The 20,126-nt window shown below is 52.5% G+C and overlaps 7 protein-coding genes across 7 annotated transcripts; 6 read left to right on the top strand and 1 right to left on the bottom strand.

Annotated features, from left to right (window-relative positions):
- Positions 1-456: 456 nt before the first annotated feature.
- AYL99_09569 (hypothetical protein) lies at positions 457-2,220 on the top strand (the record flags this gene model as incomplete). Its single annotated transcript, XM_018841076.1, has 2 exons — positions 457-946; positions 1,004-2,220. The coding sequence occupies 2 exons, from the start codon at positions 457-459 to the stop codon at positions 2,218-2,220; spliced, it is 1,707 nt and encodes a 568-aa protein (XP_018689757.1).
- Positions 2,221-6,072: 3,852 nt separating this feature from the next.
- On the top strand, positions 6,073-7,769 carry AYL99_09568 (hypothetical protein; the record flags this gene model as incomplete). Its single annotated transcript, XM_018841075.1, has 5 exons — positions 6,073-6,302; positions 6,358-6,630; positions 6,690-6,719; positions 6,785-6,964; positions 7,034-7,769. The coding sequence occupies 5 exons, from the start codon at positions 6,073-6,075 to the stop codon at positions 7,767-7,769; spliced, it is 1,449 nt and encodes a 482-aa protein (XP_018689756.1).
- Positions 7,770-8,320: 551 nt separating this feature from the next.
- On the bottom strand, positions 8,321-9,775 carry AYL99_09567 (hypothetical protein; the record flags this gene model as incomplete). Its single annotated transcript, XM_018841074.1, has 1 exon — positions 8,321-9,775. The coding sequence occupies one exon, from the start codon at positions 9,773-9,775 to the stop codon at positions 8,321-8,323; it is 1,455 nt and encodes a 484-aa protein (XP_018689755.1).
- Positions 9,776-10,634: 859 nt separating this feature from the next.
- AYL99_09566 (hypothetical protein) lies at positions 10,635-12,095 on the top strand (the record flags this gene model as incomplete). The annotated part of the gene is made up of 3 exons (XM_018841073.1): positions 10,635-10,836; positions 10,897-11,093; positions 11,148-12,095. 3 exons carry the CDS (start codon positions 10,635-10,637, stop codon positions 12,093-12,095), a joined length of 1,347 nt encoding a protein of 448 aa, XP_018689754.1.
- Positions 12,096-12,915: 820 nt separating this feature from the next.
- AYL99_09565 (hypothetical protein) lies at positions 12,916-14,653 on the top strand (the record flags this gene model as incomplete). The annotated part of the gene is made up of 3 exons (XM_018841072.1): positions 12,916-13,197; positions 13,261-13,560; positions 13,613-14,653. The coding sequence occupies 3 exons, from the start codon at positions 12,916-12,918 to the stop codon at positions 14,651-14,653; spliced, it is 1,623 nt and encodes a 540-aa protein (XP_018689753.1).
- A 201-nt stretch (positions 14,654-14,854) lies between these two features.
- AYL99_09564 (hypothetical protein) lies at positions 14,855-16,309 on the top strand (the record flags this gene model as incomplete). The annotated part of the gene is made up of 1 exon (XM_018841071.1): positions 14,855-16,309. The coding sequence occupies one exon, from the start codon at positions 14,855-14,857 to the stop codon at positions 16,307-16,309; it is 1,455 nt and encodes a 484-aa protein (XP_018689752.1).
- Positions 16,310-17,798: 1,489 nt separating this feature from the next.
- Positions 17,799-20,098, top strand: AYL99_09563 (hypothetical protein; the record flags this gene model as incomplete). Its single annotated transcript, XM_018841070.1, has 3 exons — positions 17,799-17,864; positions 18,282-18,985; positions 19,033-20,098. 3 exons carry the CDS (start codon positions 17,799-17,801, stop codon positions 20,096-20,098), a joined length of 1,836 nt encoding a protein of 611 aa, XP_018689751.1.
- Positions 20,099-20,126: the final 28 nt, after the last annotated feature.

Genomic DNA, 20,126 nt, shown 5'->3' with positions numbered 1-20,126 from the left:
ACTATTTATCTCTTTTAGGTATGACGGTGTTATGATTGACAGCCACTAGTTTTGCCTAACGTGGGCTAATGGATTGTCTCGTCCATTTTCAACGCTGATGCTGGGGGGGCTGAGGGCCACCTCCTGGGCAGCCAGCCCTGGTAGCCACGGACAAGGTCTGACTTTCTGTGCTCCCAGTCCTGATTGCCAAACTGCGCCCTCCTGAACGCACCTATCAGAGGGTCGAGATTGGTTGTCCTGAGTAATTGCCCAGTGGGCGGCCCAGCCCAGCTCTGGCTTTTCCCTTATGGCTGGCTCTAGGCAATATATGCCCGACTCCCTGACGCCCACATTTCCCACCCCGGTCCCCTTTTGTTGTCCTCCTTTATCTATTCATCACTTCCCTTCGTTTGGTTTCTGCTTCTCTTGCAATTGTCAGTTGCAGGGCAGTTCCCCTTTTTGTTCTTGTTGCCTCCCATGGCGGCCTCTATCTCGCCGTCGGTCATCATGACCCAGATCTCCAGCTATCTCAATGCCAACGAGACCTCCAACGTTCTTTTCCAGTCGCAACAGGCGGTCAATGCCATTGGGACCTACAAATGGTTCATTGGTACTGGCATTTTCGTCCTGGTCACCACTATCCAGATCATTAAATATATGCTCCGGGACCGTCCTCCCCCAGGACTGAAGCTCATTCCGGGCCCTACAAGCACAATCCCTTATATCGGACGTGTCCACGATGTCGACCCAATGGCACCTTGGTTTGCCATGAAGAAGTTCTGTGACGAATATAATGGTATTTTCCGCTCCACCATCTGTGGTGAGATGCATATCTGGGTCGGTGATGCGAAGATCGCCTACGACTTGCTCTGCAAGAAGGCCAGAATCTACTCTTCTCGCCCCATGGTGCCTGCTGTCCCAGGAAGTGATTCTCAAGGACAATACCTGCCCCTTTTGGCGCATGACGGTAAGTCTAGAAGTGCACCGAGTCATCGAGGGGTTTCAATTCTAACGCTCAATGCAGACCACTGGCGCAACCAACGCAAGTTCGCCCACACTGTCCTGACCCAGGGCTTCAACCAGAAGTACTATGGCTATGTCAGCCACGAATGCAAGCGATTCATGTACAAACTCCTCATGGACCCCAAGGACCACTTCGCTTTGACCGATCGATTCTGCGGTCGCATCAGTGCTCGTCTCGGTTACGGTAGCCCGGCCTCTGCCGCTGCCCACTGCAAGAACGCCGGCGAATTCATTCCTCAGATTTCCCCCTCAGGTCCCATCACCAACCTTCTGCCTTTCTTGGGCAGCCTCCCCGAATGGCTGAACCCATCGATCAAGCGCGTGCGTGAGCGACGTGAAAAGGAAGAGAAGCTCTGGAAGGGTCTCATGAAGCAGGTCCGCCTGGAAATGGACCAAGGTATCGCCCCCATCAGCTACGCCCGTACCTACTTTGAGCGTAAGGAAGCCGAGGGTGGCAACCGATCCTTCGGTTTCGACGACCACGAGGCTGCCTACGCTGTTGGTATGTTGGTGACTGTCGCTATCTTCACCATTGGTGGCCCTCTGTACTGTTTCTTCCTCGCCATGGTCCTGCACCCCGAATGGCAAGAGAAGGTCCGCAAGGAATACGACGAAGTCATTGGTGACCGTGTCATTGAGGTCTCGGATGCCCCCAATCTTCCCGTTCTCCGTGCTGCTATTAAGGAGTGCGTCAGATGGCGACCACCAGTCCCATTGGGTGTGCCCCGTCTTCTCGAAGAGGATGATGAATGGAACGGCTACTACCTTCCCAAGGGTGCCGTTATCCACGCTGTCGATCTCGCACTTGCCCGCAACCCTGAGCTCTACCCTGACGCCGAGGAGTTCAAGCCCGAGCGATGGCTGGAGAAGGAATACCCCACCTACAAGGAGCCTCTTACGGAACATCCCAGACTCATGGGCCACCATGGTTTCGGAATGGGTCGTCGCATGTGCCCCGGTATTGAAGTCACTGAGGCCGAGTTGCTCGTCGCTTGCGGCAGCATTGTCGGCTGCTTCGAACTGAAGCCATACCTCGATGCGAATGGTCAACCCAAGTGGCCTGATTCGAATGCTTTTACCCCTAATTTGATTGGTGGTCCCCTGCCTTTCGAGATGGATGTCAAGGTCCGAAGCCCCGAAAAGGCTGCTCGCATCAAGGCTTGGTATGAGGAGAGTGTTGCAGATGAGGCTGCCGGAAAGATCGCCGCTGGCTTGTGAAGAGGTGATTGATAATCTATATCATATGCAAGGGCAGCCTTAGCAGTCCTTGGTGATATTCGGCTCACTTTCGATTAAATGCAAGGCGTTGTTGGGAAATCCAATTTCAGACATGTGTTGGATATTTGAGGCCGCTGGCATACTTGCGCGCTGATGAGAATGACTCGACGCTCAACGCTTCGTTGGACAATGTACAGATACTGTCTGAGATCTCGTGGAGTGAGATGTGTTGGGAGCAGGAGTAAGCAAGTTCGCAATTTTTTGGGTAGAAGCAATTTAACGACCATGTAATCTGCACCATTTAACTATTCCATTCTACTTCACGTCACAGTACAGTACGTACAAGGAGCACAGCAGCTTCAAATTATTCTATCTGCCGAGTGCTTCTTGCTCTGCTGCTGATCGAAACCCTCGTTCATGGCCACGTTCGTCGGGTGCCAGTCACTGTCGGTAAGCATCCATCCTCTTTGCCAGGGGTCAACGTGTCGAAGTCTGGATCTTCTGCCCACCCTCAACACTGACAATCAATCTTTTCGCGTGGCTTCCGTTGATAGCTTTGGCCGGCTAACCTCGACCTTCCTCAACGCTTCAAGTGCACAACGAAGGGTACCTTGTAACTCTGCATCATGATTGAGCACTGGCCAGTTCTGGACTCCTTGAAGTCCCCGCAAGGGATCGTCACCTCTCAATGGCGATTTGTCAAGATCCGTCAAGCCTTCCGTCAAGGTGTCGCCGCGTGCAACGCTCTCCAAACGATTGCGCTATCTAGACTACAATCCATTCCCCTACGGTGGCTACAGACCTAATGTAAAATTGAGTCCTTGGATTTTCAATCACTCATGGGCAGCTGGGGGAGTTTCTGTCGTCCCTTTAGATTCCATTTGTTGTCGATACAATCGTCTGGTTCTTCAAGTCGTGGAACTTCAATCGCTCTCCTGCAATATTACCCAAGATATCTGAACGCCGTAAGAGCAGACCCGTCCTCAATTGCTCAAAATGAGCGTTTAGGATGGGATGGAAGTCCCTCTCCGTCATGACAGCAGCGGAGGCGACGGGACTTACACTAATGAGAAAACACACGACTCGAAACTCATCTCAGCTACGGACGAAGAGTTTCTGTCCGACAGCAGCGGACAAGAAAGTCACCATGGACTGTCTGGTGACACCGCTCAGGATATCAGGGATATGTTCAGATTCGGCAAGCGCCAGGAATTCAACCGAAACTTTTCTCTCATTTCAACACTTGGATTTATATCGATGTGAGTCGAGTAGAGTGTTCGTCGATCTTACTCGTAAACACTTCTCGATATGTCATCGTTGGCCCTGTCCTTTGTGAATGCGCTTCGTTTCATGTATTCAGCTCAGCCAGTGAGCTAATATCAATATCAATCACTAGATACACGGCCACATGGAAGTTTGTCTTTCTAAGCTCTTAGCTTTCTGGTCACGATTAAACCACTCTGAGGTAGGTGACATGCCTCGAAGTTCACAGAATATAAGCACGGCTGACTTGCACCCTTCTTCTGAATAGCCATGTGTCCCAAGAACGGCGCAAAAGATGTATTCGGGACCTTTATCGATAATAGAGGCTGGGGAAACGTCGGAACTGCGTGTGATGTCTCACCAAGTCACTATCTCATATTGCAACTTGGTTAAGCACGTATCATATGGTACGAACCTCTAATCAAGTCTGATTGCCTGTTGTCGGGTCGGATAACGCATGCCGTATCCCAGAGAAAGTCGCGGATGCCTTGTTGAACGTTCCACGCCCAATGTGGTCGAGTTACCTTTTGGACCTCTCCATGGGAATCATAACGCGAATCACGATGCTGCTCTGTATTGGAACACTCGATGACGCGATCAACGCCGGGAACACCCTATCTACAGCTCTTCCTCAACACGGGGTCGAATGCTGTCGCTTACGTGCTGTCCCTTTTGCTCCTGGTGCTCATCTTCAGTTGCGGTGTCACCGCGCTTGCAACGACCAGCCGCGAGGTCTTTACATTTTCACGAGGCCACGAATTCCCCTTCTCACGACGGCTGAGTAAGATCGAACGAAGGCGAAACATCCCATTCAATGTAGTTTACGCCACCTCTTCTGGTCAACGGTGCTCTGCGTTGTCATCATTGGCTCAACAACTGCATAACTATACATTCTAAGGATAGGGCTTTGGAGAAGTCATTGTATTTTCCCTGCAATGCCAGAAGGCTAACGAGGACTTGCAGGTTCAACATTATAGTCTCTCTCACCTTACTGGCTTTGCTGAGCACGTACATGGTCTCGATTGGATGTGTTTGTCTCAAGCTGATACGAGGGGAGCCACTGCCAGCGGCGCGGTGGAGTCTGGGACGCTATGGGGCTTGTCATCAACATGTTGGCTTTCCTTTATTGCGGCTTCACCATCGTCTTCTGCTATTTTCCATCAGCCTCACCGGTCGACACGAGCATGGCAAACTGGACGCCGGCAGTATGGGCAGGAGTGATGTTCCTCAGCGTACTGTCCTATCTCCTGCATGAAAGACATCACTTCAAGCCACCAGTTGTCTTTGTAGAGGGTAAAAGAACCGGGGGCTTCCAGGCAACTGAATGATTCAAGGACGGGACAGGTCATATTGCTGGGGTTGGGTGCAAAAGATTACATTCTCAATGAGCTCCGCTAAAGCCTTTCCTGACCGCCTTCTCGACCTCACTTCCCGCTGTGACTATCGCTAACGAGGTTATTTTGTCGATGAAAGAACATCGAGACAGTCTTGGCCTGCTTGAGCTGAAGCCGACAGACAACCCGCTCCGTGGCGAGAGCATAGGAAGCCCAAGGTCAGTCGAGCAAGGCTTCTACCCGCCTCATTTCTAGGCTCCTTGGCGTCCGCCCTTCCGTAGCGAAGGGTGTTCCGCTGACATGGAGCTGTGGCAATGGCAAAGCGAGAGGGCAATCAGCTGAACTATGGGAAGTAAAGAGTCTGGCGGAAACTCCTTCCTCCTTCCACGCTGCATCTGCGCCGAGATGCCCAGACGCCCAGAGTCTTGGCAGCTGAAGTCTTCTTTCCTCCGCCTTTTGAGCTTGAAGACGCTTTACTTCTTCTTGATCCAACAAGACATAGACCAAGCCATTTTTTCGAAGTCCTAAGCGAGGCCGTTCCAGGAAGTCCCGGGCCAGGTAACCTTGTCGTGCTTCTTGAAAAAGAGACTCTCTATTCACATAATTTGTGGGCTCGATCTCGCACTATGAGCCTCCTCTTCTTTGTCTGACCCAGACCCCGTATTTCCGGACGAGGCCTTTGACTTTGGCCAGATCAAGGTCAAAAAACTCACATGCAATCAGCGTGGGAGTCTAGTCTCGATACATGATTTAATTGTGTGCCCAATCAAGCGATTCGGCCAGCCTAGAGTGACCTGTTTGGTTGGAAAGGTTTCGTGTTGAGCCTCGTATCAATTGGGGTCCAGACTTGGATCCACCAATCCGGGCCAATACATTGTCGCCGCTAGAGTCGAGCCATGGGCTACCTGGCACTGCTTGTCGTCGCCTAGACGTCCAGCAGTGACAGCGCAATCGCGAGTCCATTGGGGCCATCTCTTCGTGTTCGTGCCACTTACACAACGGCTCTGGTCTTGGAGGCTGGTAGCTTTTCTGAGACGGTTCGAGTGCAAGGTAAGGGCCTGCTTGCCCCGGCTGTGCAGGTCAATCACGAGCCATCCCGGCCTCGTGGTCAAGGGTATATCGAACCCGACCGCCGCAGGGCTGCAGATCTCCTCTTTTCCATTTCGGTTTTCCTCTCTTCCTTCATACAGGACAGGGCGCTGCCCTCAAAATTTGAGTTGCTGATACCAGTATCGAATACCTGTTGGCCGTCACGATGGGGTTGGGAACGGCTTCTCTTTTATGTTTGCTTGCTTTACCCTCTGTGGCACTCGCGCAATCCGTGGTCTACACCACCGATTTAAACGGAAATGCATACACAACCACAGTGTACACTTCAGGTAGCACTTATGATGGAGCAACCACCACCTCCGGTTATTCAGCCCCGAGCTATGTCCCTGCTATCCAGACCGTACCATTCACAGGCCAGGCATTGCTCGTTGGAACGTATGTTAACGTGTCCGCGCTATTGGGGGTATCCGTGTTGATCTTTCTTGATCAGGTGCAACATTGCTCGATTCACCCTCCTAACATTCCCTGACGGCAGCTCGGTCGAAGTTCCACTTGTGGGATGTTCCGACGACCGGCCAGAATGCTGTCCATCATTGAATTTCACACATTCCGAGCCAGAAGAGACGGGTTCTGCTGCTTCGTCGGCCACAGATGAGGGAGACGAACATGAGTCCAGCACGTCCTGGACAGGCACGACTCCCAGTCCGACTCCAACGGGAATCATCTCCATGCTGAGCAATGCCCCACTTACTATTTGTCCAAGGTATCATCAATTCTCGAAGTCATAGGGCGGAAGGATGTCATCTGATTCTTTGCTTACAGTGATATGGTTGACATCGACCCAGTCTGCTGGTGAGTCCCGGGCCTTTTCACTACTGTCCCTTCATCGTGTGGTATGTACTGAACGAATCTCCTAGTCCAAGTGGCTTCACCACTTATGGCGAAAGCATCATCGGCAACCTCCCTTGCGTAAGTACACTCACGACGACGATCTCGCCCGATTCGGCCGTGCTGGCATCCATAACCTCGATGGTATCAGCTTCCTTGGCCGCCCAGTCGACGGTGTCAACCCCGACTGTAAATGTCATCGTGAATCAGTAAGCTCAACCTCGATTCACGGATTCTCCAGAACCGGCCTGCTGTATTGGAACTAATGTAATTTCCAGAGTGTGGGCATTGGGCCTTCCTTGCGCTGACGACGAAGATGAAGAAGACCACACTCATTTAAGCACGGGCGCCAAAATTGGGATCGGGGTCGGGGTCGGTGTCGCCGGTCTTCTCCTCATCGGCTTGTTCTGGGCGTGTCTCGCCGTCCGCCACCGCCGGCGGGCAAAGATGCGGAAACTCGAAGCTGCCAACACCGCCGCTGGTGGCCCGATTCGTCCTGAGTCGACGGCGTATGCCGCCGCACAGGAGAACCCCAAACACATGTCCGTGGCGACGACCATGGCCCCGTCTCCCTCAGTAGGCAGCCCGCACATGATGCAGCAACAATACGGCTCGCCCACGCACGGCTTCAGCCCAGCGTTCGGGTACGCGGCGCCGCAGCAGGGCCAGCCGCCGCAGATGATGCAGGTACAGGACCCCTACGGTCATCCGTATGGCATCCAAGCTATTCCCGAAGGATACCCACCCATGGGCTACCCGCAATCCCACTCCCCACCGCCGCCATTCTACCCCTCCGGCGGCGGCGGCGGCAGTTACAGCCAGGCCGGGCCGTACAAAGACGCGCTGCCCGCCGAGGTCGCGGGGGACGAAGTCCGCCATTTCTCACCTCAATCGCACCGTGAGAGCATGGGCTTCTCGGCCAGCGACACCCGCAGCCAGGTTACGTCGACCACCGCGGTGGGCAGCTCGCAACCCGGCGCGGAGCCGCAGAAACCGCCTGCAGAACTGAGTTAGCAGGGCGAGAAGCTGTGCAATATGGAAAGAAAAAAAAAGAGAAAATGAGAGAATGAGAAAAACAGAGCGAACATTTCGCGCTGTACCAGGATGGAGGTACGGATACGTCGAGAGATGTCCGTTAGCCGGATGGTCGATGTAGTTTGTGTGTGTTTTTGGGGCCAGGAGCCAGCGGGCAGGCAGGCAGGCAGGCAGGGGACCAAATGCCTCAAAAATAGAGGGAACAAAGGGGAAAGGAGGAAGGGGGGTAAGAGTCAAGAGAAGGAAAGGCAAAGGCCAAGGAAAAAGGAAGATTTGACCAGATATCAACAATACGACTCTTTCTTTCGTTCGTAGTGAATTTCGAATGGTGTTTCAAAACATCGTATACATGGATGGTAACTGGATCTACACGCGGAAATAACGGCAGCGACTCCAGTTCTGTATCACGGTAAAGGAAACTTGTTGTGGTCCTGCAATGCTATGCAATTCCCCGATCAACCCATCAAATTGTGTTCGTGAAGAATTATCATTAAACACGTCAGACCGTACATGAAGCTTTGCCCTAGGGCTCATGCTTTGGGGCTCTTCTGCCCTCCGCCGCACCAGCACCGTTGTTCCCCTTCCCTTTCTACCTGAACCACGACATCCATTTTTCTCTGGCGTAAATACATCGAGACCCGCTCCCTGACATCCTCCAGGTCTGCATTCTGTGAGGCGATGATGTGGATCACACCCAACACCGTAGGGTCGGAACTTTCGCCGTCACACTTCTTGCCATCACTATCCTTATGAGAGTGAGAATGCGCGTGTGAGTGGTCGTCGTGTGCATGGGAATGGCCATGATGGTGGTGATGACCGGGCTCCTTCTTGATATCTTCGAGCCAGAATTTCGGCACCGTGTAGCCTACCACGCCGCGAATTTCGGCCACACCACTGAGAATGTCTCGAAGATTGTATTCGATGTCGGAGTTGAGTGACAAAAGGAGGATCTTGGTCGTCGCGGTGACGAGGGGGATGGTGGATGCAAAGATGAGAACCGCAATGATACATGATGCGAGGGGATCAAACCCGCTCCAGCCGGTCCAGCGGACAAGAAGCGTTGAACCCACGACCGCCAAAGAGCCGAGCGCGTCCGCCATGATGTGGAGATAGATCCCTTGCATGTTTTCCCCACCATGGTGGTGGTCGCTTGCTGCTCCTCGTTTGTTTTTCATTGGCGAAGCCGACGCCGTCATGGGAGCTCCGACTATTTCGTGGTGGCTGTGATCGTGTTTATGTCCATGATCATGATCATGGTCGTGGTCGTGGTCGTGGTCGTGGTCGGTGTCGTGATGGGAGTGGCCATGGCTGTGTCCTCCATGACTATGCCCGTGCCCGTGGTCGTGAGCGCCATGAAAAGCAAAAATGCCGACCAGGTTCACAAACAATCCGATCGTGCTGACCACAAGCAGCTCCGCAGTTCGACTGACATCGGCACCGGAGAACAATCGTTCGATCGCCTCGTAGACAATCTCAATGCTGATCAGCATTAAGAAAATGCCATTGCCTAACCCTGCCAGGGTGTCAATCTTCCCGTACCCATATGGAAATTTGAGACTGGGCGGCCATTTGCTCATGACTGCAGCGCACACTCCGACCAGCAAGGCCACGCAGTCAAAGAACATATGGATGCTGTCGCTGATCAAGCCCAGAGAGCCCGTAAGAATGCCATATGTCGACTGAACCAGCATAAAACAGAGGTTCAAGATCATGAAGTAAAAAATCCGCCGGGACTCGTCGTCTTCAAGTATCCCATGTAGTAATGAGTAGTTCTCGGTCGAGTGTAGTAAGAATTGCGTGGGTTTGGAGAAATTCCTCTTGAAAGTCGGCCTTCGCGCTACGGCAGGGGATGGGTATGAGGTCTTCTCTGTATCCCTTCTCTTTGGCGAAAACTGCGGACCCGAGAGGTCACGCGAGGGGGCAGGGCTGACACGTCGGTGCTCGTGAAAATGAGTGTTTACGGGAGGTAAACGGTTCACGCTCATGGCGGCCTCATTCTGCTGAATGATCGATTCGGAGGGAATTCGTGTCAAGGGGAAGGGGGCTGTGAGGCGGCTTCCTGTCCGACTTCGTTGGTGAGAGCGTGTATTCAAGCTCGGATTCGAATGTAGAGGAGAGTGGGAGTGGGAGTGAGAGTGGGAAGGACCATGAGGATGCCCATGCTTGCAGTTGTCGGCAGCAACGGGCAAAGTGAAAGTGGCGCTCATGGTCCTCTCATAGGGTCCCGAAGGTCGAGGGGACACTTTGATCGAGGCTCAGCAGACACACTCGTTGTAGCCTCTGCAGGCAAGACTCGACAGACGAGGTGTCAGTGATATTGCCGTCTTGACAGGTAGCAAAGGGTTGTTGACGCGACCAAGCTGATTTCCGTCGTCCGATACCTCGATAGGCGCAGGCGGGGAGGGGGGAAATAGAGAGAGAGGTGGTCTGGGGAAAGAGATTACAAGGATAGCTGTGTACACATTTCTTGTCTAGTCTGCTGCCCCTGGCCGACCGTGTCAGTGGGCAGCAGTAGCAACAGTGGCAGCAGCAGCATCATATTTCAAGGGGTAGCAAACTCCCAAGGGGTGGAGTCTTTAGGAAAGGCGTATCCCGCCTGATGGATCTTGTGCATTTCGCAGCTCGGGCATGCAACTTCTCTTGCTTCCCATGATTGGCTGCGGTCCAGGCGAGGATGCCCCCTTTTTCGGCCTCTCGAATCTTTCAAGCCTCTTTTCCACCCTCGAGTCTAAACCACTTCCATCAATCTGACCACCCTGGACAATCTGACTGGTCGACGTCATTGTTCTTTGACTTCTGGTGCTCTGATGCAGCACGAAAGAAACAGCAATACCTCCCAAGAGGATGCTATTGACCATCTTGGTGGCCATATCCACCCTTGTCACCGTACTGTTACTGCTGTTGCCATCTCCGAGGCAGGCTGATGATCCACAATGTTCGGTTCAGGTCGTGGTGCTGGGCGATCTGGGCCGTAGTCCCCGGATGCAGTATCATGCTCTGAGCATCGCGACCCACGGTGGTCGTGTCCAGCTTGTTGGCTATAGAGGTGAGGAGTAGAACTGTTCGACAGCTACTTCTGGCATCAGTCTAATTGCATGTGGTCCAGAGACTGATCCATTGCCTGAGCTCGTCGCCCATACTCGTGTCACGCTTGTTCCATTAACACCAGCTCCTCGATGGCTTCAAACCGGCAACAAGCTGCTGTTTCTCGCAGTTGGACCCCTGAAAGTCCTCCTGCAGACATGGACGCTTTGGAACACCTTGAGCTACACTACTACCGCTTCTAAATGGATGCTGGTCCAGGTTCATTTGTCCTGCGTCCTTGTTTGTGGGCTATACTAATGATTTCATCTCCAGAATCCGCCCTCGATACCTACTTTACTGGTTGTTGCGATTGTGTGTTTCTTTCGACGAACCCGGCTCATCGTCGACTGGCATAATTTTGGGTATTCCATCCTGGCTCTAAAGCTCGGTGCAGATCATCCGCTGGTCAGGATATCCAAGTCGTATGAAGTCAGTCTGGCGAAAGCAGCGACCACAAATTTTACCGTCACAGATGCAATGGCTCGAGTTTTGAAATCCAACTATAAGATCACTGCTCCGATCTTAACCTTGCATGACCGCCCAGCAGAGTTGTATCAGCCTCTAACAGCTTCGAAGCGGCTGGCCTTCTTACAGCGTTACCCCCTCACTCAGGACCATTTTAATGCAATCGTCGAGTCAAAGGTCAGACTGCTCGTCTCTTCGACCTCTTGGACAGCGGACGAGGACTTTGGTCTTCTCCTGGATGCTCTCTGTAGCTACTCTGCCAGCGCCGCCTCGACGCACCCACAGCTTCCAAAACTTGTCGTTGTGATTACAGGAAAGGGCCCTCAAAAGCAATTCTACCTCGACAAGATTCGAGAGCTGCGGTCAACACAAGCTCTCGATATGGTGAGCATCTACACCGATTGGCTTAGCTTCGAGGATTACGCTCTTCTATTGGGATCTGCAGATCTCGGTGTGTCCCTCCATACCAGCAGTAGCGGAGTAGACCTGCCCATGAAGGTGGTTGACATGTTCGGTGCTGGTCTGCCCGTCGCGGGCTGGAGCAGGTTTGCTGCATGGCCAGAGTTGGTGACGGAAAACGTCAATGGCAAAGGCTTCGGCAGCTCGGAAGAACTAGCAGACATTCTTCGTGAATTATTTGATCCCGGTTCACGACAGCTCGCAAGACTAAAGGAGGGGGCCATAAAGGAGAGTCAACGTCGATGGAATTCCGAATGGGATCCTGTGGCTGGCAAGCTCTTCGGTCTGGCGGATTGATCCCATGATACGTCCAGTCTGGGACAAGGCATGCTCGATGTAACGAAATCCTGTGGGATTGACAAGGAGTGTTGTCAGGAGGACAATTTAGCACACACTGCGCTTAGAATGAGGCTCGGTTCATGACCACATGTTGCTGGCTACGAGGCTCAAACGTCAATGGCTTCGGCTCCTTGCGTCGTTGAAGCAAGTATAGCCCAGACGACTGGGCGGAGAAGCATCGTCCGTGTTTTGGCTCTGATCAGTATATTATGACATTGGCAACAACGAAGTACGGGCTTCGATAGGCTTTGACCCAGTGCGTTTCCTTTCCACGTTCCAAGCTCATCGAGAGACAGATCTGGTCAGTACCCGCGTCGCTAGTCTAGATTTGGTTGATACCTGGTCAAGTCCTCCTCCATCTTTTGCTTGCTTTTGGGTCAAATCCAAACGATGCCTGGTCATGATGTATTGGGTGAGCAGTCGGTTGCTGGTATTAGTTATAGGAGCATCCGAGAATCCATTTTGACGTGAGGATGGGTTGCTGCTGCAGCCAACGATGAAGTTGGTGGTTAAAGCGGCAATGCGCACCACATGTGTTTAGGAGCGTTTTGCCATTTTCTGCCCCGTATCATACTGCATCTCACTTGCACACAAACAACTTCTTCAACGGTCAGCAGTCAGATCAGATAGCAGGGAGCATGACAACTTCATCCCAGTTGACACTGTCTGACATATGCAGGCCCAGGAGAAGTTGAGACTAATGAGGTAACATCCAAGTGTGAGCATATCCGACTGTGAAGACGGCATTCGAAAACGCCGCAAAGATTCCCCCTTCACCATGACGAACCCGTTGAAGCAAGAAATTAGAACTGCAGACGTCTACACAAAGCAAGTAGCAGATCGTGGAAATGGCATTTTCGCAGCACACGACATCGCACCCAGGTCAGAGGTTATCTTCGTTGCCCGTCCGTTGATGGTGGCACTGTCGACTTCAGAACTCCAAAACCGCTGTTATTATTGCTATAGCTCACCGGGGGACTTGGACTACTCTCCTGAAGCCGCCAATAACCAGGCGTTGAAGGCTTGCAGCGGATGCAAAGTGGTTAAATTCTGTGACAAGGTAGGTCTGACGTCTTCCTACGGGGATGAGTTCAGGGGTCGGAGGCTCTAATTCCAAGTGCAGAGGTGCCAGGCTCGGGCATGGTCAGAGTATCATCGGTTAGAGTGTAAGCTCTACGGCAGACTGCAGCCGAAAATCCTTCCAACCACAGCCAGAGCCATCATTCGATTGCTGAAGCAGCACAGGGCCAATCTTCTTCCTCATTCTGAGTGGGATCAGCTTCTGGCGCTGGAGAGTCATCAGGAAGACCTGCTCAAAGCTGGAGGCGAGCGTTGGCAAGACGCCTTCATCGCGATGAAGGGCATCAAATCCTATTGTGGTACCGAACACAGCGAGGCGACAATACTGCGAATAACCTGTATGGTAAGCATGCCCCTACCCGTCGTTCAACAAATGACGACTGAGAACTCTCAAGTTGCTTATCAACTCTTATACTATCACAAACCCGACATTCGACTCTTTTGGGCTCATTCTCCATCCCAGACCAGCTCTTCTGAATCACTCATGTGATGCCAATGCGTTTCTAAGATTCGACATCCCGGCATGGAGCGATCAAGAGGGCTTTCCACCCTACGGAAGCATATCTGTGCATGCCCTGAGGCCAATTGCCAAAGATGAAGAAGTTACGGTTTCATACGTTGATCCGACCTTTCCCCGTGACAAAAGGCAAGAAGAACTGAAGGCTCGGTATTTCTTCACTTGCAGCTGTAGCTTGTGCGCTAGAGGTCGAGACTCTCCTCTCGACAGGTTTCACCAGCCTACACGTGCCATGACGACAGATACAACACAGCCAGCAATTAACGCCATAATTTCTGAAACCGGTGACCTGGTGGAGCAGTTTCTCATGAGCCAAAATTCTTACCGTGGACGTGAGCACACCCAAATTGATACCATCAAACAGCTCATGCACCGCCTGGCTCAGACGAAAAGCTGGCCGCTGCATCGGTACCCTTGGCCTCAGCTGCGGCAGCAGTTGCTCCTTGGACTGATCGCTTCTCAGAGGTTTTCTGAGGCCCTGTTACAGTCGGCGGTGTTTGTCAGAGGAGTTCATCCTGCTTTGTTCGAGCAAGAGCACTATCCAATGCGAGTCGTGCAGATGTGGACGCTCTGGATTTTGTGTCGGCAATGCCTGTTGGCTCTCATGCTGCGAGGGCGGTCGCCGCACAACATCCAACTCGACCCCCAGATGCTCGGGTTCTTGAGCTGTGCCCTGATTGACGACATTCGCAGAATCATGAGCCAAGGGACCAAATGGGGCGGAAAGCTGGAAAAGAAGTTTGATCGGGGGTTTCAGGATCTGAGGAATGAAGGTCGCTTCTGGGACGCATACCAGCAAAACAAGGCAGAGACACGCAAAATGGTTTTTTCGTGGATTGATGATCAAGTCAGGACTCTATTACAGCAGGAGGGTGTCTCCCAAGATATCATCGACTCGGCCGTTGAACCACAAGGCTGAGTGTTTGGCCCCCAAGCTGGAGGGATTGGGGGCTGTGCATCTGAAACATCCATGGAAGCGATCGACGCCAGAGCTTGAAGCTCCCTCGCCGATCAATGCTGGTGCCTGGGAGAGCAAACTACCTCGACTTATTCATTCCCTCCGTATTCCATACCTTCCGACCGCTATCAAGTCCAGGCTCCCAATAGCTGTTGAAGAACAATGGATTTCCATAACGCCCAAGAATCCGCGGAATCCGTATCCGGCGCCTTTTTCCGCAACGCTTCGGCATCCCGCGTCGACACGGATGCGGTCATCTTTGACACCATCTCGAATGCCCATCCCGGCATTCCCATCACCATCGTCCCCGAATTCAATTGTAACTTGAAAGCGTACGCCGCAGCAGGGCAGGCGTCAATCGAAGTGCTCCAACAAAACAACATCGACCCCAAAATCTGGCCGGACTCGCTCAGATGGACCTTCTTCGTCCCGCCAAGCAGGCGCATGGACGGCGGCAATGGTATTGTCGCCGAGGAGGCCTTCTTCGAGAGCTACATCTACAAGTGGGAGCATCTGACATTTCTCGTGTACTTTGCCGATGGTAGAGACGGATCCATGTCGTATCCGCAGATTCGGAACCAGTATATCCTGGGCGACAAGGCCGCAGCGCAAACGTTGGTGGCCACCGTGGGACGCTGGGGATCTGTCTTGCACGACGAGATTTGGGTCTTCAACCAGGGATACTGGCAGAAGGATCCTCTCCTGTACCGGAGCATTTTGAAATCTCGCTGGGAGGATGTGATTCTCGACAAGAAATTCAAGGATGACCTCCGAGATACTGTGCAACGGTTCTTCGATTCGAGGGATGAGTACAGCCGCCTCCGCGTCCCCTGGAAACGCGGCGTCATCTTTTATGGTCCTCCAGGGAATGGCAAGACTATTTCGATCAAGGCCACTATGCACTCTCTGTACAGCCGGGACCCGCCCGTACCGACACTCTATGTCAAGTCCCTAGTCAGCTTCTTCCCGCCCGAATACAGCATCGACACAATCTTCCAGAAGGCCCGACAGGAGGCACCCTGCTACCTGGTCTTCGAAGATCTCGACAGCCTCGTCACCGACCGAGTGCGCAGCTTCTTCCTCAACGCGGTGGACGGCCTCTCTGAAAACGACGGCATCTTCATGATCGGCAGCACCAACCACCTGGAGAGATTGGATCCGGGTATTGCCAAGCGCCCGTCCCGGTTCGATAGGAAGTATCTGTTCGACAACCCCAACTTCCAGCAGCGCGTCAAGTATTGCCAGTTCTGGCAGAAGAAGTTGAGCGACAACAAGGACATTGAGTTCCCGGACGAGATCTGTACCGCCGCCGCCAAGATCACCGATGACTTTTCCTTCGCGTATATCCAGGAGGCGTTTGTGTCTGCGCTGCTGGAAATTGCGCAGGACAAGGACAGCGACTGCGCAGGAAAACTATCTGTGACAGACGCTAGGATGGTGGAAGAGCTGCAGGAACAGTGGGATCTATTGGAGATCGAAAGCGAAGACTCCATGGTGTCAGCAAAGAAGGAAAAGGACTTGGATGACTATCTTCTGTGGAGAAAGCTGAAGCAACAAATCGATCTCTTGAGGAAGCAGATTTCGAAGGACAACCCGGCCACTGTGCAGGAGACTTAGCCCCTAAGTCAATGGAACTGCCTCAACCAACTTCTGTAACAACTTGTTCAGATACGGCTCAGGGCTCTCGAAGACGCTTGCGACGGAGCTGTCTCCTCTGCCCCAAAGCTTTGCAACTTACAAAAGAGAACCGCGTCCAAAAAGGTTGAAGAGGATTACCTCCAGACTAGTAATTTGACTATTGATTGCAAGGGATATCGCTCTTGATCTGTCGGGATAAGGATATGGAGAAAAAGGATAAAGAGAAGTGGAAGTTGACTTCAAAGTGGACGATTGGTAAAGTCGAACGTGCTTGACATGCCTCTGCCGATGAGGTCGATATCAAGACTGTGAATACTGTTGGATTGAGTCCGTATATCTGTCTGGCTCTATGCAGATACCCCTGTGGTTCTCTCAGTTAAACTCCAATGCAAAAATGCACGTGAAAAATAGCCAGCTGGCCAGGACAGAGGAAAGAAGCCATTGGGGAGTATGTGCATATTTGGCATGAAAAGGAAGAGTGTCCCGGATCCAGCGTGCCACCATGAGACGTTCGTTCTCTTGACTGCAGATGATAACCCTGGCCGCCCCATGCAGGCTGCAGCCGTCTGGATTGCGGTGGTTCAGTCCAACATACAAATGCTTAGATGTCGCAGTCGTGCGTGCCATGTTCAACATGTATGGAAACCGGACCGAGATGCAATACTGGGCTTCTCTTGACCAACCATTTGTTTTCCACCGGTATCCAGGTCTCGTCACAACTTCTTGTACAACCACATCTTCGGGGCCTTCACCTGCCTGTCCTGGCATAAAGTCTGCCTCAACTTCATTTGGTGAAACCGGACAACGCTTGGGTGTAACGGGCGGAAGGCGTGGCGAAAACAGGCTGAGGAGAACGTGGAGAAAGAAGGTAGGCAACGGAGGCAGACGTGCTATCATGAGACAAGCCCAAGGAGGGAATGGGCATGGGATTTTGATCTGCCAATTAGTCACTGAGCATTGCAATAAGACCACAGAGCACAGAGGTAATGGGACCAGAGATCGAGGTTCTTCCCAGACATTTCTCTGAATGCGCAGGCTGATCATTGCAGGGGATGTCGGGGGCGGAATATGTTTCGTGCTTGGGTCCTGAGATAGATATTGTCTAGAGACAGCTGGAAAAGAATTGACCAGAGTAAGCAGCCAACATGTTTGATGCTATACCGATTACCTTGTACCAAGCAGCAGCGGACGGAACTCGGAAGTGAGGAGATGCAAAGTGCGTTTCACAGGACAGTGCTCTGCCCTGCCGATGCTACGGAAAATCATATCTACCCACGCCGCGGTGGGTTCGAACTTCAAAAATCGGGTCTTCCAATCACGCCTCCGCGACCTTTGTTCAACAAAAGCGCTGTGCCCCCGTCTGACCGAAACATCACCCTGTGGTTCATCCTTGGACAATATTTAGGGTCTCGCATGATGTTGCCTGCGTCGCTGGCAACAATTTCTGCTGAGACGAGTGCGACACAAGATGGATGAAATGACGCCGACTTCGAGGAAGTCCAAGACCACTTGTATGCAATGTCGTGCTCGGAAGGTAAGCACCGAACAGATCGCTCCAGGCAGTGTGGGTTTTTAGCCAGTGGCTGAATTTGCGTGGCAGGTTCGTTGCGACGGACGTCCTAATTGTTGTCGCAATTGCGAACGCCTGAGGTTTGACTGTTCATTTCAACCAAGAGAGGCTGGTGTCTCGGGCGACTCGCCCTCAGGCGACCAATCCCTCGTTCAGCTGGAGCGAAGACGCGGGATTCGCGCCTGCACAGAATGTCGTTCCCAGAAAATCCGATGTGGCGGAGAGTCTCCTGCGTGTTCCAACTGTCTTCGAAGAAATCGACCTTGCGTTTATCCTGCTCTCAAGCGGCCGCATCGGACGCCACAGACTTCTAGCTTACCGTCACCGGCCGTGTCGCAGCGCCCTGAAAATCAGTTGCAATTTCCATCTCATTTCGAGCAGTCGACCACCGAAAGTGGCCATACTCTTCTGTCGAATGAAGGTGCTTTGCCAGACCGTCAGGAAGTCGTTTCTTTGATCGAGGCCTATTTTCAGCACATCTACGCGCTGCCCTGGTATGCGTTCTTGCACAAACGATCGGTGATGCAAAGATGCCACGAAGGGACGATCGAAGACTGTTTGACATTGGCAATCTGTGCAGTGACGAGTCAACGTCTCAAGATCGAGCCATACGCTCGGGAACTGAGTGCCCAATGGGCTCAGAGAGCCGAAGACTTCCTCCTGGAGAACTTGGAATGTCCTTCCACTTCTCGACTTCAGGCCCTTATCTTAGTTGTGCGATACAGGGTGGAAGTAGGTCACTTCTCGAGAGCTTTTATGCTTGCTGCACTGGCTGGCCGATCTGCTGTTGCGCTTCGATTGAACTATGAACGCCCTGAACTGCGTTTTCTGGCCCAAGAAGTCCGTCGGCGGCTGATGTGGTCATGTTTCGCCCTCGATGGCAATTTCTCTGTCGGCCTGCGCGAATTCGAGACGTGCCCGCCAGAGAACGTCTTCCTTCAACTTCCATGTCCGGAGACGGCATTCGAACAGGATGCGCCGGTGGAAACAGCCCCATTGAGGGCAATCTCTTTCGACAGACCTGAGCGCATTGGCACCTATGCTGCATGCATAAGGCTGGCGGCCATAAGAACAGACATCATGAGGTATGCCGTAAGCCGTTGAATTCGCCGTTCTACACTGACTGATGCAGACTGACTCGCCGGCTTGCGTCCTCAGTGGTTCCTCCGGGGGAGCTCATGCATACGGTTCGGCGATTTGAAGATGAATTGCAGCACTTATACCGCAGCCTTGCCGACTCTGATCGATACAACTCTAAGATCTTCTCCTACTGTGAAAGACCAGCCAGAATCCTCATGGTACACGAATGTTGGCACCAAGCATATACTGATTTGTATCGAATCTTTTTGACAGGGTACCGAGAGGCTGCCCCTCCGACGGCCATGGAAGGCATCAACCGTGAGGATATTCTCCGAAGGCGTACTCTGTGTTTGAACCACGCATTGTCAATTGTCCAGATCTTTGCAGCATTCTCAGAGCAATGCAAGGTCCTGACCATTGACTTTGACACGGCGATTTGCGCGTACCATAGCGCTAGAATCATCCTCTTTAGCGCTCAAACAGATGTTGTCACCCAAAGCCTGAGCATGCCTGCGGCTCTGGAAAAGGCCCGCTTTTGTCAGTCTATCATGAACAGGTTTTTCCGTACCTCTCCCGTGGTGGAGCCGATGAAGAAAGAACTCGAGATGCTCATCGCGCGCCATTCGTCTCAGAGCACCAGCGCTGGCATACAACTACCTCAGCCCGAAGAGGTACTGGAGGACCACTTATCAAGACTCGCAGATGAAGCTAGGACCAGACAACGCCTCGCGATCCACAGTCTAATAGGCCGAGCGGATTTTGTTGACGACAGCAATGAAGTGACCAGTCCTGCACCACCCCGGGACAATAATCTTAACGGCAATTCGACCGCTTCCTTGAGATCGCAACGCCAGCGTCAGCTAAGAAATACTATGACCGTCAAACCAAATCCTCAAATCCTCCTTTCTCAGAGTGTCCCTGAGCCGACCCCACCGGCACAGGCCAAGCAACCAGATGGAATCATCGAAGGCGTAAGCAACGAACCAACGAACCACGCTCAAGAGGATCAGAGCCAGTGGCTGGATGGTATGCGCCTCGCCTTTAATCCTTGGATGGGGTGGCCCGAAACGTTAGAAACATATGGATTTTCGCAAGATCTAGACGATGATTACTTCTAGCCGATATTTTTCCAATCTAATCTCAACA

Source organism: Fonsecaea erecta, assembly GCF_001651985.1.
Source record: "Fonsecaea erecta strain CBS 125763 chromosome Unknown Scaff9, whole genome shotgun sequence".
Classification (NCBI taxonomy): Eukaryota; Fungi; Ascomycota; class Eurotiomycetes; order Chaetothyriales; family Herpotrichiellaceae; genus Fonsecaea; species Fonsecaea erecta.
Note: the sequence above shows the minus strand (reverse complement) of the source record. Positions and strands in the feature narration are given on the sequence as shown.